Genomic DNA, 16,712 nt, shown 5'->3' with positions numbered 1-16,712 from the left:
GGGTTTATCTCAAGTCCTTATTCAAGTAGTCTTTGAGACTGGATCATCTCAGCTAGTCATCTCAAATTTGCTCTGAGCACCTTGTAGTTCAAAGCTGATCTATGGATGATGTTTGTCAGCTTAATGATATTATTATTGTCCACGTGGAATTGTTGTTGTTGTGGGGCCCCATCTTCTTTCTGGAGACTTCAGTTGATGTTAGGCCTGGCCTTGATTTCCTGCAGAAAACTGATAAGAGACTCGAACACAAAAACATATATATGCAGCTAGCCTTTTTTCTAGAATTAGTTAGTACTCTATGTGACCATTCATATCTTAACAAGTTTAAAATGTACATATATATATATTAATCTTGTAAATTTTGATAAAAATTTATACTTTGAGAAAAGTTTAAAGAATCAGAATAGAATCAAAGAGTTGAGATTAGTAATAGAATAGTCCCTTAATTAATTTTGCTTTTGTCCTGTACCATAGCAGAAGATGGCTCTTATTCTGGCATGATACAGGGAGTTTGCATTTTCCTTTTAACAACATGCTTGAGTTTAAAGAAGGAGAGAGCCATTCTCCAACTCCAAAGTCAGCTTTAAATTTTAATTGAACTGGGACTATTAGAAAACCAGTAGTGTTAAATCTTTAGAGAAAAGCAGAAACAAACATTTAGGAAGACATAAAATTTTTTTAGATAATATATACCCATACACCGTTTCATTCTGTTTCTTGGGATAGATGATTTGTCACTTTTCTTCAGTTGTCTCATTTGTCCAGTGTTCTTCAGATTCCTTAACCTTCATTTTCCTAAAAGACAAAAACAAAAACCTTTCCCCAAGACTAATTTTGGGGATGTTCCTTTTTCGCAAGTTATTATCTGATTAAATGAAAAGGCATGTTTTATTGATACAAGTTAGTTTAAATTGGATGTTCATGCTGGTTGATGAACTATCACCTCCTCAATTAAGAGGTCTCTCTTGTTCAAATCGAACCTTTATCAATTTTGATGGTACCCACAGCTTATCTTCTCCTGTGGAAACAAAAGCAAAACCACGTCCCCAATGTAATACATACCCTGGTTTCCATTCTGAGGTCAGCACATCCTTAAAGTATATAGGCTGATTTAATTCTGTAGTTTTTTCTATTATCCAATGTCTCTCTGCAGCTGTTGTTCCTTTCTCATTGGCATTCAGAAAATTCAAAGTTAGAAGAGCATTATGTAGTCTATTTCTGGGGGTTTTTGTTACCCATTTCTGTTTATTTAGCATATCCTTTAGAGTTCTGTTTGATCTTTCTATAACTGCTTGACCTGTAGGATTATGTGGTATGCCTGTAATATGCTTTATATTGTAATAAGCAAAAAAACTGTTTTCATTTTAACAGAGACATATGATGGAGCATTGTCAGTTTTGATTTGTGCAGGTATACCCATGATGGCCATAACTTCTAGCAATATGAGTGATTACAGAATCAGCTTTTTCAGAACTCAAAGCAGTTGCCCATTGAAATCCTGAATAAGTATCGATAGTGTGGTGTACATATTTCAATTTTCCAAATTCTGCAAAGTGAAACACGTCCATCTGCCAGATTTCATTTCTCTGAGTACCCTTTGGGTTACATCCTGCTGGTAATGGCATTTGATTGTAGACGGAACAAGTAGGACATTTCTTTACTATTTCTTTGGCTTGTTGCCAGGTTATGGAAAAATCCTTTTTTAAACCTTTACTATTGACGTGATGTTTTTTATGAAATTCTGAGGCCTCCAGCACATTTCCTATCAATAATTTATCAATCTCATCATTGCCTTGTGCTAGAGGGCCTGGCAGACCAGTATGGGATCGAATGTGAGTTATATATAAAGGATGATCCCTTTTCCTGATTGTATCTTGTAATTGAATAAATAGTGAAGTTAATTCTGAAGCATCAGGGATAAATTCTGCAGTCTCAATATGTAACACCACTCTTTCAGCATACTGAGAGTCAGTTACTATGTTGAGAGGTTCTGAAAAAATCCATTAATACCAACAGAATAGCATACAATTCTGATTTTTGAACTGAATTATACGGACTTTGAACCACTTTACTTAAATTTTCTGATTTGTAACCAGCCTTTCCTTCTTTGTTGGCATCTGTATAAAATGTACGAACTCCAGATATGGGTTTTTGCCGTACAATTTGAGGCAAGATCCATTCAGCTCTCTTTATAAGATCAATTCTATTGCTTTTGGGATATTTGCTGTTAATTTCTCCCAAAAAAATTACTGCAAGCTCTTTGCCAAGGTTCACTTTCTGTCCATAATTTTTCAATGTCCTCCTTAGTTAATGGTACGACAATTTCTGCTGGGTCTATGCCTGCTAATTGACGAAGTCTCAGTTTTCCTTTGTAAATCAAGTCAGAGATTTTTTTCCACATAAGTTTTTAATTTTTTATTTGGTTTATTTGGTAAAAATATCCATTCCAATATAATATCTTCCCTCTGCATTAATATTCCAGTAGGAGAACGCCTAGAAGGTAAAATAACCAAAATGCAATCCAGCTTTGGATCAATACGATCCACGTGTCCTTCATGCACTTTCTTTTCTACCAAGGCCAATTCTTTCTCAGCTTCAGGTGATAATTCTCTTGGACTATTTAAGTCCTTGTCACCTTCTAAGGTTCTGAACAAATTAGTCAGTTCATCATTTTTTACCCCAACAATAGTTCGTAGATGAGAAATGTCTCCAAATAATCTTTGAAAGTCATTAAGAGTCTGTAGTCTATCTCTCCGAATTTGCACCTTTTGGGTCTAATTTTTTGTAGCTCTATTTTATATCCTAAATAATTAATAGAATCTCCTCTTTGTATCTTTTCAGGAGCAATTTGTAATCCCCAGCAAGGCAAAATTTTCTTTACTTCTTCAAATATTATTTCTAAAGTATCTGCATTTGAGTCAGCTAGTAAAATATCGTCCATATAATGATAAATTATAGATTTAGAAAATTTTTTACGTATCACTTCCAATGGCTGTTGCACAAAATATTGGCACAGAGTTGGGCTATTCAACATTCCCTGTGGGAGGACCCTCCATTGAAATCTTTTAACCGGTTGAGAATTATTATAAGTAGGCACTGTAAAAGCAAATCTTTCTTTGTCTTTTTCTTGTAAGGGTATTGAAAAGAAACAGTCTTTTAAATCAATAACTATGAGAGGCCATCCTTTTGGTAACAGAGTAGGCAAAGGCATCCCAGATTGTAGAGAGCCCATTGGCTGAATTACTTTGTTAATTGCTCTAAGGTCTGTTACCATTCACCATTTACCAGATTTCTTTTTAATAACAAATACAGGAGAATTCCAAGGGCTGGTTGATTCTTCAATATGCTGAGCATTTAACTGTTCTTCTACCAGCTCTTCTAAAGCCTGGAGTTTCTCTGTTGTTAAAGGCCATTGTTGGACCCATACAGGCTTGTCTGTTAACCATTTTAAAGGTAGAGCTGTTGGTGTCTTTGGAAGATCATCAGTTATTGTGCCCTGTTCTTGTATAATATGGATGGCTGGTGACCACTCATTAGAACAATATCTTCTAATATTTCTCTCAGAAACATGTGCTAGTCAGTTTATGATTTGTTTCTGAGATTGGAGGGATGTTAATCTGAGTATTCCATTGTTGCAACAAGTCTCGACCCCACAGGTTCATAGTTATGTTGGCCACATATGGTTTTAATTTTCCTCTCTGTCCTTCTGGACCTATACATTCGAGCCATCTTGCACTCTGTTTCACCTGAGATAATGTCCCAATTCCTAACAGTTGAACGTTTACCTCCTGAAGAGGCCAAGTTGGATGCCAAATTCTGGTGCAATTATGGTAACGTCCACACCTGTGTCTACCAGACCAGACAACAAAACACCATTTATTTTTATTGTTAATTTTGGTCTTTGTTCATTAATAGAAGTTTGCCAAAAAATTTTCTTTATGTTTTCTCCTGAATTTTCTATTCTCTCTGTTTCATCTTCCTGACCAGCATGATTTATTCCAATAGGCATTTGGTTATTTAATCGCTCTCCAGAGCAGGCATTTCCTCTATGGCTGCAGGAAAGGTTTGAACTGGATTTGCACTGGGGCCTGCCTGAGGCCCTCTGGGAGTTTCCCGAAGACTGAGGCAAAGGATTACCCTGTCTGTCCTTTGTTGATCTACATTCGTTGGTCCAGTGTTTTCCCTTACCACACCTTCTGCATACTCCAGAAGGAAGGGGCCTTCTGTTGCCATTGTTCCTTGAAGAAACATTGTTTCTGGGAATGACCTGTCTACAGTCCCTTTTCAAATGTCCTTGCTTCCCACATCCAAAACATCTAACACTCCTCAAACCTTTTGAAATTACTTCTCCTACCCATGTATCATCATGCTCATCAGCTTCAACATTAATTGTTTCTCTAATCCAATCTTCCATAGGTGCAGATCTTGCCCTTAATGGCCTGATTATTGTTTTGCATGCTGCATTCGCATTCTCAAATGCCAAAGCTTCAATTATTGCCTTACCAGCTTCTGAATCTGAGACCATTCTCTTTACTGCTGAAGCCAGTCTTTGTAAAAAATCTGTAAAAGACTCTTTTGGGCCTTGCTTCACCTTTGTAAATGACTCAGATTTTTTTCCTGGTTCCTCAACTTTGTCCCATGCATTCAAGGCTGCCGTTCGACATAAAATTAGGGTTTGGACATCATATAAACATTGTGTTTGTGCTGAAGCATATTGGCCTTCGCCATAAGCTGATCCTGGCAAACTTGTATTCCTTTATCCCTCCATTGTTTTTCTATGTTTTTAGCCTCCTCCTTAAACCAAGTCAGAAATTGAAGTCTCTGGCTGGGTTCCAGAACACCTTGTGCCAGGTCCCGCCAGTCCTGTGGTACTATCCTATTATATGTTGACCAAGAGTTTAACATTTGCTTTACATATGGGGAATGCATGCCATAAGATACTATTGCCTCCTTAAACCTTTTTAAATCCAACATTTCAATTGGAGCCCAATTATTTTGTGTAGCCATTTGATCAGGCATCTGCTGTACGGTTACAGGATAAATTAAGGGTGACTGTGTGAAAACAGGCTTTCTTTCTGCAACCTTATGATCCCGACTTGAAACAACTTCACTGTTAATTTCTTCTGTCTGAATTTTTACAGGTTTAGCAAGTTCTTCTAAAGCTGTTATCCTGGCACTTAAATTGACTATCTTTTTAAATATTAAAATGTGGATTATTATAGTGATAAGGTGCATAATTCCACCAATACTAATATTATATAGTTGTTCCATTGCCAGACTGCCTAAAATTTCGAACAAAAACCAATTTTCTTCCAATGTACACATAAAACCCATATCTTTTTTAAACGTGGAAAAAAATTCTCTTTTAGATAGTTTCCTTTAAAATATCTGATATATTATGACTTACCAAATCTGCGTAGAACAGTAGAAATCCGAGGGGATTTTCAAAACAGCCACCTAGTGTCCCAGGTGTAAATCCAAAGAGAAAGAGAGAGAGAGAGAGAGAGAGAGAGAGAGAGAGAGAGAGAGAGAGAGAGAGAGAGAGAGAGAAAGCAAGAAAGCGTAGCTGGCTAAAGTTTAAATGCAGCCACGTGTTCCCTCTTGTGCCGAATCAAGGCTTGGGTCTGGCTTCCTTAAGCTCCGACCACGTGCGTTGGCTTTACAGGCAAGGCTCTGTTCGGCAGGGCAACTCTGAGTTGTTTGTAGCACCGGCTTTAAGCAGGATTTAAGCAAGCAGCTCACCGATAGTCCAGCCTGAGGTCAAGCAGAACTAGACCCAGGCTCGGACTAAGAAGCCGATCGCCGCCGGCCGCCGCGTGCCACCGCCGCCGCCGCGGGCCGCCTGCCGCCCTTGCGGGAAAGCGGACCTGCCGCCAAGCCAAGCAGTTTTTAATGGATTCTTGTCACGTTGGGCGCCAGATGTTGATGTAACCAACCGTCTTATTAAATAAGAAACACAGAAACAATGTAAAAGAGAAAGTCGAGAGGTCAGAGCTCAGAGCTAAATCTCACCCTTCCTTCTGCTGTCCCAGCTTCGCGAAAAGAGACCTACTTCCTGTCGGTTAGTTTTTTTAAAGTATGTTGTTCTGCCTTCTCATTGGTTGTAAACCCAAACACATGACTGCCTCGTCACTGTCTGAATGTACAGCCCCCTAGGTCTTAAAGGTATATGTCTCCAATGCTGACTGTATCCCTGAACACAGAGATCTTATGGGATTAAAGGCGTGTGCCACCACCGCCACACTCTTGCTATGGCTCTAATAGCTCTGACCCTGAACACACAGAGATCTTATGGGATTAAAGGCGTGTGCCACCACCGCCACACTCTTGCTATGGCTCTAATAGCTCTGACCCCCAGACAACTTTATTTATTAACATACAATCAAAATAATAATTCAGTACAATTAGATTACCACCACATGGGAGTCATGCCAATCTCGAGTGCTCAGTCAGGCCTTGCTTCCAGAGTAACCATCCTCCTCTTTTGAACAGCATGGTTTCAGTGACATTAAGGTGGAAGACACAGCCAAGGGCCATATTGTCCTGCTGCAGGAAGCCGAGACACTCATCCAGATTGAAGAAGACTCAACTCACATCATCTGTGACAATGACGAGACTCTGAGGGTACGATTGCGGGACCTCGTCCTCAGGTTCCTACAGAAGTTCTGAGTGGGGCATCCATGAACTCCAAGGCCTTTCACCTCAGACAGTCTGGTGGTGGTCTCTGACTTCCAGAGAGGAGAGGTGTCTCTGGGCCAGGACCTGCATGTCCTTGTACTGCCGAAGCCAAGAACTTTGGGGATCCTGTCCTTTGCGGCTCCGGAGCTCTTGAGCAGCTTGGACGACAGCATGACAGGTGTCCTTTCCTAAGGGAAGTGTGAAAATGGCTGGCCTATGTATGTTTCAGGGCCCGAAGGGGGCGGCTCTTGACTTCCCTGCCTACAGTACTTCACCGGATAAAGGACTGTCCCCCAAACCAGAAAGCAAGCCTACAGCTCTGTTCTGGGGCCCCTTCTCCTAAAATAAACATTATTTTTATAGAAGTACCCTGTTCTGGTGAACCACAGTCTAAATAATGATTTAATATCTGGGGGCGGGGGTCTGACACTACACCCACCAGTGAAAATGCCACAGCACATCTAACCTCTGCCTTAATCATAACCCAGCCCGGTTTATAAAAATGCCGCTATAATCCCAGTGCTGGAGAATTCAGTCATCCTCTGATACACAGCAAATTCAAGGCCAGCCTGGGCTCTTCAGACTCCGTCTCAAGAAGCAGAAACAAGCCACATATGGTGGTGCATGCCCTTAGTTCCAGCACCTGCCTCCTGAGTTCGAAGCCAGCCTGGTCTACAGAGTGATTTCCAGGACAGTCAGGGCTACACAGAGAAACCCTGTCTTGAAAAACAAAAGAGAGGAAGAGGGAGCAGCAATAATGAATTCAGATATATTTGAATTCTGTGAAAAGGTACTTCTTACACAGATAGGTGACGACCTTGTTAGGGAGACCCCTGAGCAGTACAATCCAAGAATTCAGTGAAGCCTTCTCTAATGAAATGGCAAAACAGCCTAACTGACGTACACCTCTTAGAGTGCGCATCCGGTTTGGTGGCGCATGGCTGCTGCTCCACCCCACTAGCTGACAGACATGCCGCTCTCCAGCCCCTGCCCACACTGCGGGAGGAAGGGTGGTCTCAGAAGGACCCTTCAGAGATGGCTGCTTGTGGATCACACTGGGCCCGACCACGTCTAAGAAAGCCAGCTTTGCAAATCAATGGCAGTGCCTTGGAGCACGGGTGGGAGGACAGCTGGAAGTCTACCAGCCATGGTGGTGCAGGCCAGGGTGCTCAGTTTCTCCAGAGATGGGGAGACCCCAAGTCCAAGGCCAGCCTAAGCAATTGAAGGAGATCCTGTCTCAAAAAGAGGGCCGGGGTGCAGTTAGCATGTATCCTAGCATGAATGAGGCCCTGGGTTAGGTCCCAACCGTGAGGGAATGTCACAAGGGGTTTTTAGTGACATGGGAGCTGTAGGACGTGCTGTAGAGGGGATGGCACAGGCTCTGGGAAGGCTGGTGATCGCTCTCCTGGGATTGTGTCTGGGGTGAGCTCTTGACTGGCAGACGAAAGGGATTTCACTTTCCCATCTTCACCGTGGGCACATTCTGCCGAGGGTCCTGGAATGTACCTCAGACTCCACTACGTGAGCCCGCCTGGGAGGGGCCGGACTGGGGGCCTGCTCTGCAAGCTGGGTGCTGTTTCAGGAGATTGTGTAGGTGAATCACCTTCTTTCTCATGAGAGATCAAACTTGAAACATCTTGGAAAAGTGAAAATGTATTATAAAGCTCAAAAGACCCACACAGACATTTAAATACACTGTCTACCAGGTATGCATGCAGAAAGAATTGCCTTGGGGACAGTCAGTCTGACTTTGGTAAGTCTGATCAGAGGGCCCGGAGGCATTGATCCTCCAACAGACTGATGCCTGGCAGGTGGGATGACCTAGAAGTTACAGAGGGCAATTAAGTCACCAGCACCCACTTGGCCACAGAAGCTAGATGGAGACAAAGCATTCTTCCAGCAGAGTGTGGTGCTGCTGTCCCAGGTACAGGGAGAGAGCCAGGTGACTGACTAGGGTTAGATATTTGGAAGCCACAATAGGTTGGTTAGTAGAACCCACAGAACTAATGAAAGCTGCTTGTGACTGGCCCTGGCTCAAGAAGTACCCACTGACACTCAAGAACTCCACCCAATGGGCTAGGGATTTAGCTCAGCAAGCGCAAGGCCCTGGGTTCAGTCCTCAGCTCCAGGAAAAAAACAAAAACAAAAAACTCCACCCAAGCCTAATGGTATCGATGACTAAATGGAGCCTGAGGAACCCGCTTTTGCCAATTCTGTCTGTTTTCTGTAGTCTCAGAGGGAGCCCACCGAGTTAAGATAGCCTGGTGCTCCAGGCGCAGCCCAGAGAATAGGTCACGGAGCCACTGCTCACCTGTGATCTGGGCCTTCCCAGTGTGGAGCAGTGAGCGCCCATCTTCTAGTCTTCCTCCGTCCACTCACTGCGCCACAGGAGCAGGAGTGCCGGGCAGCACTTCAGGCGCTGAGCACAACCTGAGTGACAGACTGTCCTTGCTAGAGTACACGATTCCATTTATTTTGCACAGTCTTCTGTAACTCACTGCCTGCCTGTTTGGAGACAGGGTCCTGACATAAGTAGCCCAGGCTGACCTCACCACCACGTCTGTCTGTCTAACAAGTCTTTCCCCGAAGGATTCAAGCACGGCTCTACTGCTGTAACAAGTGAGCTCAACCCTAGCAGCTGCCAAACAGGAGACGTTTCCTCCCTCGCCGTTCTTGGCTCAGGGACCTGTTGTGGCCTAGCTGGAGTTCCCAGCCCAGCTCCTCTTTCCTCACAGCCCCAATCCAGTGCTGGACGTGGGGCCTGAAATACAGAGTTTCAGTGAGGGTCCCCAAAAACGGCCAGTTTGTGGCTCCCTGCCCTCTACATCCGCCAAGGAGACATGACTCCTGGTCCATTCCTCTCAGGCAAGGGCGCACCATATTCCATCTCACTCCACAGCCTCCGGCCCACAGCCCTCACCATATCCTGGAGAGGCAGGAGTCGGCTTTTCCAGATGATGTAGAAGGACCAACAGGAACCATCACTGTGTGATGGTGCACTCAAGAGCTAAGCAACCGGGGCTGAAACGGGCCGCTTCTCCCTCCCCAACACAGGCACCGGGACACCAGGCTGCCACTGCGGGGAGGCAGATGGCACCTGTTTTCAGGCCCTCCTGAAACAGTGGGATGACGACATATCCATGCATTATTATTTTGAACCTGGGGTAGGGTGTAAGTAACCAGCTCTGGTTCAGGAGGAGGACAGCTGAGCCTGGAGACAGACGATACAGAACTGAGCCAAAGATGGCCAATGCCACGGGCTCCAGCCAGATCAGGAGCTTAAATCCTGGGGGTTTTATTCTGCAGTCTCCACAGCTTCGTGTGCCCCAGGCGTCAGCCCCGCTGCCGTCAAATGGTTTTATATGTATTTCAGCGTTTGCAGCTTAGCACCATGGTGTCTGAGCAGGGTCTTTACCTAGGTCTTGTCATTAGGTGTCAGGGTGTCCTGTGCCACGGAGATCAGTCAAAGAAAGAGGTCACTCCAGGATGAAACTGTAAGGCCTGTGTGGTAGAGGAAGGTCCAGCCTCTGGTGAACTGAACCCTAAAGAGCCGTACAAAAGGCATATTTATTGACTGTAAAGTATTTCCTCCTACAAAGGTTCTATCTAATCTATACGCCTCTCCAGAGGAAAACATCACATGTCCTCATGACTTTAGTCCTTTACTGTGTAAATACACAGTAATCCAAGAACCTCAGGTGTGCCAGAGGCATCTTGTGACCAAAGTCATGCAAAGGCCGCAATACCGCCCACCCTGCAGAAAGACAAATGTGTTTTCCACAGTGATTCTTCAAGGTCAAAGTGCTCCTAGGAAACAGCTATTCACCCTAATGTACAGTGACTCTGCCTAATTCCTACAACAGTTAGGCACCGGTAACCTTGCTTGTCTCTCACACAGGAATTAGAGGCCATAGGATTCCGTCCCTTGACCCTCTAGTAGCCACAGTATCAGTTCCTAACTCTGCTGTCTTCCTGACACACAACTGTGAATACACCACAGTGAACAGCAACCTAATCATTCTAATGGACGTATTTCTACCTAAAGTGCTACTTACTAGTCAGGGGTAGCTCACACCTGCAACCCCAGCACTCAGGAGGTCAAGGCAAAAGGATTGCTCAAGTTCAAGGCCAGCCTGGGGTACCTAGTGTTTTCCAGGCTCACCTGTACTACAAGGTGCGAACATGCCTCACAAATAATAATTTAAAAATATACTTCCTGATTGGTGCTTTTATACTTTGAAATAATGGCCTTCCCAGCCTGTAAGCCTATCCCTCCAGTCATCAGTGAGCCCGGGTACAGCTCCTGCTGCTGGGTTTTGTGCTGTGCACATTCTCTGCTTACTTCAGCTCAGCAGAGCCCAGGTCTCCCCTGAACTCCAGGACAAAGAGGAGCACATTCCCAAGACCGCTGAGCATGCGGCACTGAACACACCCAGCATTACCGCACGTACAAAAGGCAGCGATCACTGCAGAAAACTGCAGCGTGCAAGTGTGCATCGCCTGACACCCCTGCTCACAGGTACCCACTGCAGGGAGAAAGGTGGGTCCACCATGGACTTGCTCGTCAGTGTTCACAGCAGCTTAATTCCGAAACGCTCAACTCTGGAAACGGCCCAAGTGCCCAAGATGCCTCCAACTCCAGGCAGTCCTCCTGCCTCTTGAGCACTTGGACTGCAGGTCGGCACCGTCACACCTGGCTCACTCATCGTTGCAATGCACAAGTGGCTGTTAGCAAGACAGTTACCCCCTTTCCACCCTTCCTGCCGCCCCCCAGCAGAGAGTCTAAACCCCACCCTACACATATCCCCCAGTCATTCAATGCCTGGGTACCTTGGAAGCAATCCAGCTCACTCTGCCGTGGGTTCAGCCTGCCCCGCTCTCCCGTCAGGCACCCACGAATGGCTTGGTGCCTTCCTCGGTGGGTGCTCCTTCTTCAGTGGCTGATGCAGAGCACACAGGAGGCCACGGGCAGCCAGCAGGGCTGCTCTGCCAGGAGACGGGACAGCAGCCACTCCTCGGCTCACACCCCAAGGGCAGCTGCGGCAGGGGAGCAAGCCCTCTACCTTTGAAACACATGGAGAGCCAAGCAGGCAGTTGGCTTCCTTTCAGTCCACCGCGTTTGCCCATGTGCACCAAAGCCGACTCGCCGTCTTACGGAAGGCCTACGCCTGGCAGTTTTTGCCACTTTCTGAGACTACACCTCTCGCCGATGGCTGTGACCCCACCCGTGCTATGGGCTGACACCCCAGTGTCTGAGCACATACACCCCACAGCAGTGCCCATACCCCACCATCTGGAACCAGCCCTAACACTTGAGCGACAGCGCCACTGACGACAGACCCTGCTGACACTCTGGATTCCACAGGTGGGCCTGAGGCAGAACTAAGCCAGAAATTCTGAATAGGCCTTCTCTGTGGATGCAGTGAGAGCGTTTCCATCACAGCCTCCTTCACCCTCCTCAGTATTCTGGGCAAGAAGTCTAACTATGGCATGAGTGTCGTGTCCCCCCCCCCCCCCCCCCCCCCCCCCCCCCGTTGTCCCCAGCAGAAGGACACGTTTAAGTCCTGTCAATCTTCAGTGTCAGGGCCCTGGGCTCCCACCTGCAGAGCCAGAAGAGGGCCTGCCCCTTGAGGCCTTCCTGGGGTTCCATCTTCGACAGCCCAGGACAGCACTTGCTTCAACCCCTGTAGCAATTCTCAGATGCAGACAGCAAAGGCCTATGATCTGATGCGCAGGGACACCCAGAGCCCACCCCTACCAGGTCAGCAGAGGACATCACAGCGCATTTGTCAAGGCTGGTGGGAGGAGCCAGAGATGGCTCTTGGGGTTAAAAGACCCGTTGCTCTTGCCCAGGACTGGACCTCCATTAGCACACACATTGGGTGGCTCACAGCTGTCCCTAACTCTTTTGGCCTCAGCAGGCAGCTGCACAAGTGTGCTTATATTAACACACACAGTCACACACACACATGCACACAAGAGAAATAAATCTCTTAAAATTCCCGCTGGTGTGCAAAACGGACACTGGCTGACTGCCTGGGCTCACGCTTGTCCGGCTCCCCTTATCGCTCCCTGGCTGGAGTCGGAGTGCTCCCATCTGGCCACGCAGAGGCCGCTTTGATGAGGCAGGCGGCACCCTGGCTCAGGTAACGCCTCTATCCCTGCTGGGAATAACCAAACACCTCCAAGCTTGAGTTAAAGTCTCCATTTATTTCGTTTTTTACAAAAATCCAACATAAGACCTTTGTGCTCACGGTTTGAAAGGGGCAGACAGATGGACAAATTATGTTATCCGAGCTGCCCCAGGCAGCCCCACCCTCCAGCTCCACGTTCACTCACAGGGCCACCCCAGACAGGAGCATTGTAGGTGGTCCACTGGCCTGAGGCACCCTGGGGGACTGTCACTCTGTGGGTGGCCCTTGCCCTCAAGATAAAGAGCAACTGAAAAACAAAGCTGTCCGGGCCCTGGAAACTGAAACAGGTAGCCAGGTGTGCCCCTGTTAGAGGAGTCTGCGCTAGGGGGTGACCCATGAGGAGCTGCACCCAACACCAGGCAGGCTCCTGACACTTGTTTCCAAGCATGTCCCCTCGCTCCCCAACCCAAATGACAAGCAGCGTCCAACCGCTTTGCCTCTGCCTCTTGCCTCTGAAAGAGTCCACAGTCACTGTCCACACTTGCTGCTGGGGTCCTTCAGTTAGTGTTCCCACCAGGCCCAGGAATGCCATCCCATAGGATGCTCTGACATCACTATCCCTGAAAGACATTGCGATGATACCCATGAGTGACCAAAACAGTGCCCTACAAAGGGGTTCTACCATAGAGACTGACTTTCTCATCAGGTGCCAGAGCATCAATGTACAAGAAGTTCTCACATCAAAAGAAACAAGGCCGACAGGGATGGGGCTCATGGCAATACTGGGAAGGAAAAAAAAAAAAGAAAGAAAGAAAAAAAGTAGCAGCCACATATTTAGCAAAAAAACACCACACTCTTTGGCTCCCCTGAGGGAAAAGGGCCACCGCTACAAGGAATAGTAAGAGGACAGAAAGTTGGGGTAAGGAGTCTGGACCCCTTTGCTGAGTGGCCAAGAACTCAATGTCCCAGGCGGCCCTTGGGAAGCTCTGCAGCAGCCTGGTCCTGCTGGCCAGAGGGCCTCCCAGGGCCCATGCCAGCCCTACAGCAGAAGGATCTACACAGAAGTCGGGACAGCAGGCAGGAAAGGACCCCGATCAGCAGCGCTCGGTCAGGGCCGAGGAAGACGACACTGGCTTAAGGCAGGTGCAGGACAGACCTGAGCTCTGGTTCAGCTGCTGGAAACACTCGGTCCCACTTCAACCACGTGGGGCTGGGGCGACAAGTCTCAGGCTGAATCCCTGACACAGCACAACGCTTCCAGTGTCTGGCTGCCACCACGCCCGAAATTAGCTTATTTCACTTTCGGCCCTGGGGACAGAACCATAACGAGGAGTGGAGGAGAGTGATAACGTAGGGGTGAATGAATGCCAAGACCAGACTAGAACTCTCCTAGCAAATCCCAGACCTTGAAAGAGGGGGCTTCCTACAGCCAACACGGCATCAGGGATCTAAACCCCATCGGTACAGGATGGAGTCCAGACGGAAGTGGGAAGGTGAGCTCACCTGGGGGTTCATCCCAAGCCACGTGCCCTGCCGTGAGACTCTGGAATCCTCCAAAGGACTCAGGCTAGTTCTACACCACACAAAAGCTCCCAGCCGAGGCCTTCCAGCCTGCCAATTTCCTGTTGTCTCCTCCAGAGAAGCAAGTACTACAGGAACCCGCCACCAGCGCCCTGCACCAGTGCCACCAGGAGGGTGAGCTGAAGAGCCACTGGGCAGGCCTCATCCCTGCCTCCGTATTCTCTCTCAAACACAGGAAGGGATGGGAGAGGAGCAGAAAGCCCAGGGACAGGAAGTGCCGCCTGGCACCAGCCCCACCCCCCCCAAGCCCGGGATCACAGCTCCTGGTCTGCACAGTGCAGCCTCCAGCAGGAGAAGAAGCTGTGTTAGCATCACTGAGGCAGCAGAAAGGGGTCGGAATAGATCAGGAGATCTTGCCTAGGCCAAGTCCATCCTGCTTATTTCTGCAGCGAGTGCCCCTGGGAGGATGGGGCTGCAAACGACAGTCCAGAGGCAGGGTCAGGACCCTGTCCGCCAAATACAGAGCCAGCTAGGTCCCTCCCTTGGAGAGATTGGCAGAAATTGCAGGTGTACCCTCACCCCACCAAATTGTGCGTGTGTGTGTGTGTGTGTGTGTGTGTGTGTGTGTGTGTGTGTGTGTGTACACGTATGTGTGTACATATACGCACACATATAAATAAGCCTTGAAGGGCAGATGTGAAAACTCTCTTTAAATAATAATAGCTGTTACTGAATTTAAAAAACCACGAACCAGCCGTCCTGGGCTTATGAACTGGTGACTCTCCAGAGTCCCCAGAGTACTCAGTGTTCACTCTCAGTCAGTGCCCTGTGCAGAAGCCCTGAGTCTGCTGACCGGGATTCTGGGCCCAGTGTGGCTGACTTCCGGATAAAGACAGGCTAGCCTCTCCACTCCTTCCTGCTGCCTCCCTGCCAAGGGTCTGGGCCCCCGCCACACAGATGTCCCCAAGGTCCTTCAATGCCTGGGAACCTGGGAGCGACTCCCCTCACGCTGCTCCTCGTCTCTTCGGAACCGGCAAGGCCCTAGATGAACTTGAAGCACTTGGTCTTGTCGTGGGGCAGGCGGGTCTTGAAGAGCACGGAGTCCACCCTGAACTGTGTGTACAGGAGGGGCATGTAGCCGTACACCTTGACAAAGAAGTTGATACACTTGTGCCGCTCGTGAAAGTGAGAGTCGTCATGAGACAGGGCCTGAGGGCACCCTGGGCATCGGAAAGTCCACCTCGATGTCACCTGGAGACAGGAGAAAGAGCAGGGTGAGAACACGGCGTGGCTGCTGACAGAACCCGACAGCGAGGCCAAGCCAAGGCCAAGTCCACAGGGAAGCCGCTGAGCCGACGGCTACATCCACACCGCCCAGCATGTGCGTGTCCAAAACACTCACGGGCTCTTTCCACGTCCCCATACTTAACAGACACAAAGTCTTAGTATGCCCGTGTTACTGGTCCAATCAAGTCTACCTGCAGTATTTATCTGGGTGGCAGAGCAAGACATGGTCTACAGTTATTTGTTTTTCAGAGCAAAATACTGGAAAAGCCAGTCAAAACAGAAACAAATCATTCTAAAATATGACATAGCCATTAGAAAGATAGTTAAGAAAATTACATTTTAAAACGTGAGAAAATAGTCTATATGATTGAGATTTCCAACAATTAGAAAAATGTAAGTAACATGATGGTGTCACACACACATGGTCAACCATTAACATAGGTAACTTGTGGTTTGAGTAGGTATAGCCCCGTGGTCTCAAATATTTGAGTGCTTGGACTCTAGGCAGTGGCACTATAAGGAGGTGTGGCCTTGTTGGAGGGGTGTGTCACTGTGGGGGCGGGCTTTAAGGTCTCATGTGCTCAAGCTACATCCAGCATGGAACACAGTTCACTTCCTGTTGCCTGCGGATCAAGAGGTAGAACTCTCAGCTCTTTCTCCAGGTCCATGTCTGCCTGCACGCTGCCATGCTTCTGAAACCATGACAATAACGGACTGAACCTCTGGAACTGTAAGCCAGCCTTAATTAAATGTTTTCCTTTATAAGAGTTGCCATTGGCTGGGCAGTGGTGGCACATACCTTTAATCCCAGCACTCAGGAGGCAGAGGCAGGAGGATCTCCATGAGTTCAAGGCTAGTCTGGTCTATGGAGCTAGTTTGTCTCAAAAAACAAAAAAAAAAAAAAGAAAGAAAGAGTTGCCGTGGTCATGGTGTCTCTTAAGCAAGACAGCAACCCTTCACAAAGTTCTGCTAGAGTCTTGAGCCTGGGACCCGGCAGGATGAGACCTGGGTACCGACAAAGATGGTGGACAAAGGTTTTCTTCCCAAGCTCAGCTCTAATCGAAGGAGAATGGCACACCTCTGGCTGCATCT

General features: G+C 47.4%; 2 protein-coding genes across 6 annotated transcripts in view; one reads left to right on the top strand and one right to left on the bottom strand.

Moving 5' to 3' along the window:
• Positions 1-7,046, top strand: part of Ints9 (integrator complex subunit 9) — a 94,989-nt gene extending 87,943 nt beyond the window's left edge. Inside the window, exon 15 of the mRNA XM_037208274.1 lies at positions 6,474-7,046. Coding sequence (XP_037064169.1) covers positions 6,474-6,669 — 196 coding nt within the window. The 3' untranslated portion in view covers positions 6,670-7,046. The remainder of the gene's footprint in view (positions 1-6,473) is intronic.
• Positions 7,047-12,868: 5,822 nt separating this feature from the next.
• Extl3 (exostosin like glycosyltransferase 3) overlaps positions 12,869-16,712 on the bottom strand; it is a 92,363-nt gene continuing 88,519 nt past the window's right edge. For 4 of the 5 annotated variants that reach the window (XM_028889987.2, XM_028889984.2, XM_028889988.2 and 1 more), the window contains exon 7: positions 12,869-15,584. In XM_028889987.2, coding sequence (XP_028745820.1) covers positions 15,375-15,584 — 210 coding nt within the window. In that variant the 3' untranslated portion in view covers positions 12,869-15,374. The remainder of the gene's footprint in view (positions 15,585-16,712) is intronic. The other variant, XR_005092166.1, reaches the window with a different exon arrangement.

Source organism: Peromyscus leucopus, chromosome 9 (assembly GCF_004664715.2).
Source record: "Peromyscus leucopus breed LL Stock chromosome 9, UCI_PerLeu_2.1, whole genome shotgun sequence".
Classification (NCBI taxonomy): Eukaryota; Metazoa; Chordata; class Mammalia; order Rodentia; family Cricetidae; genus Peromyscus; species Peromyscus leucopus.
Note: the sequence above shows the minus strand (reverse complement) of the source record. Positions and strands in the feature narration are given on the sequence as shown.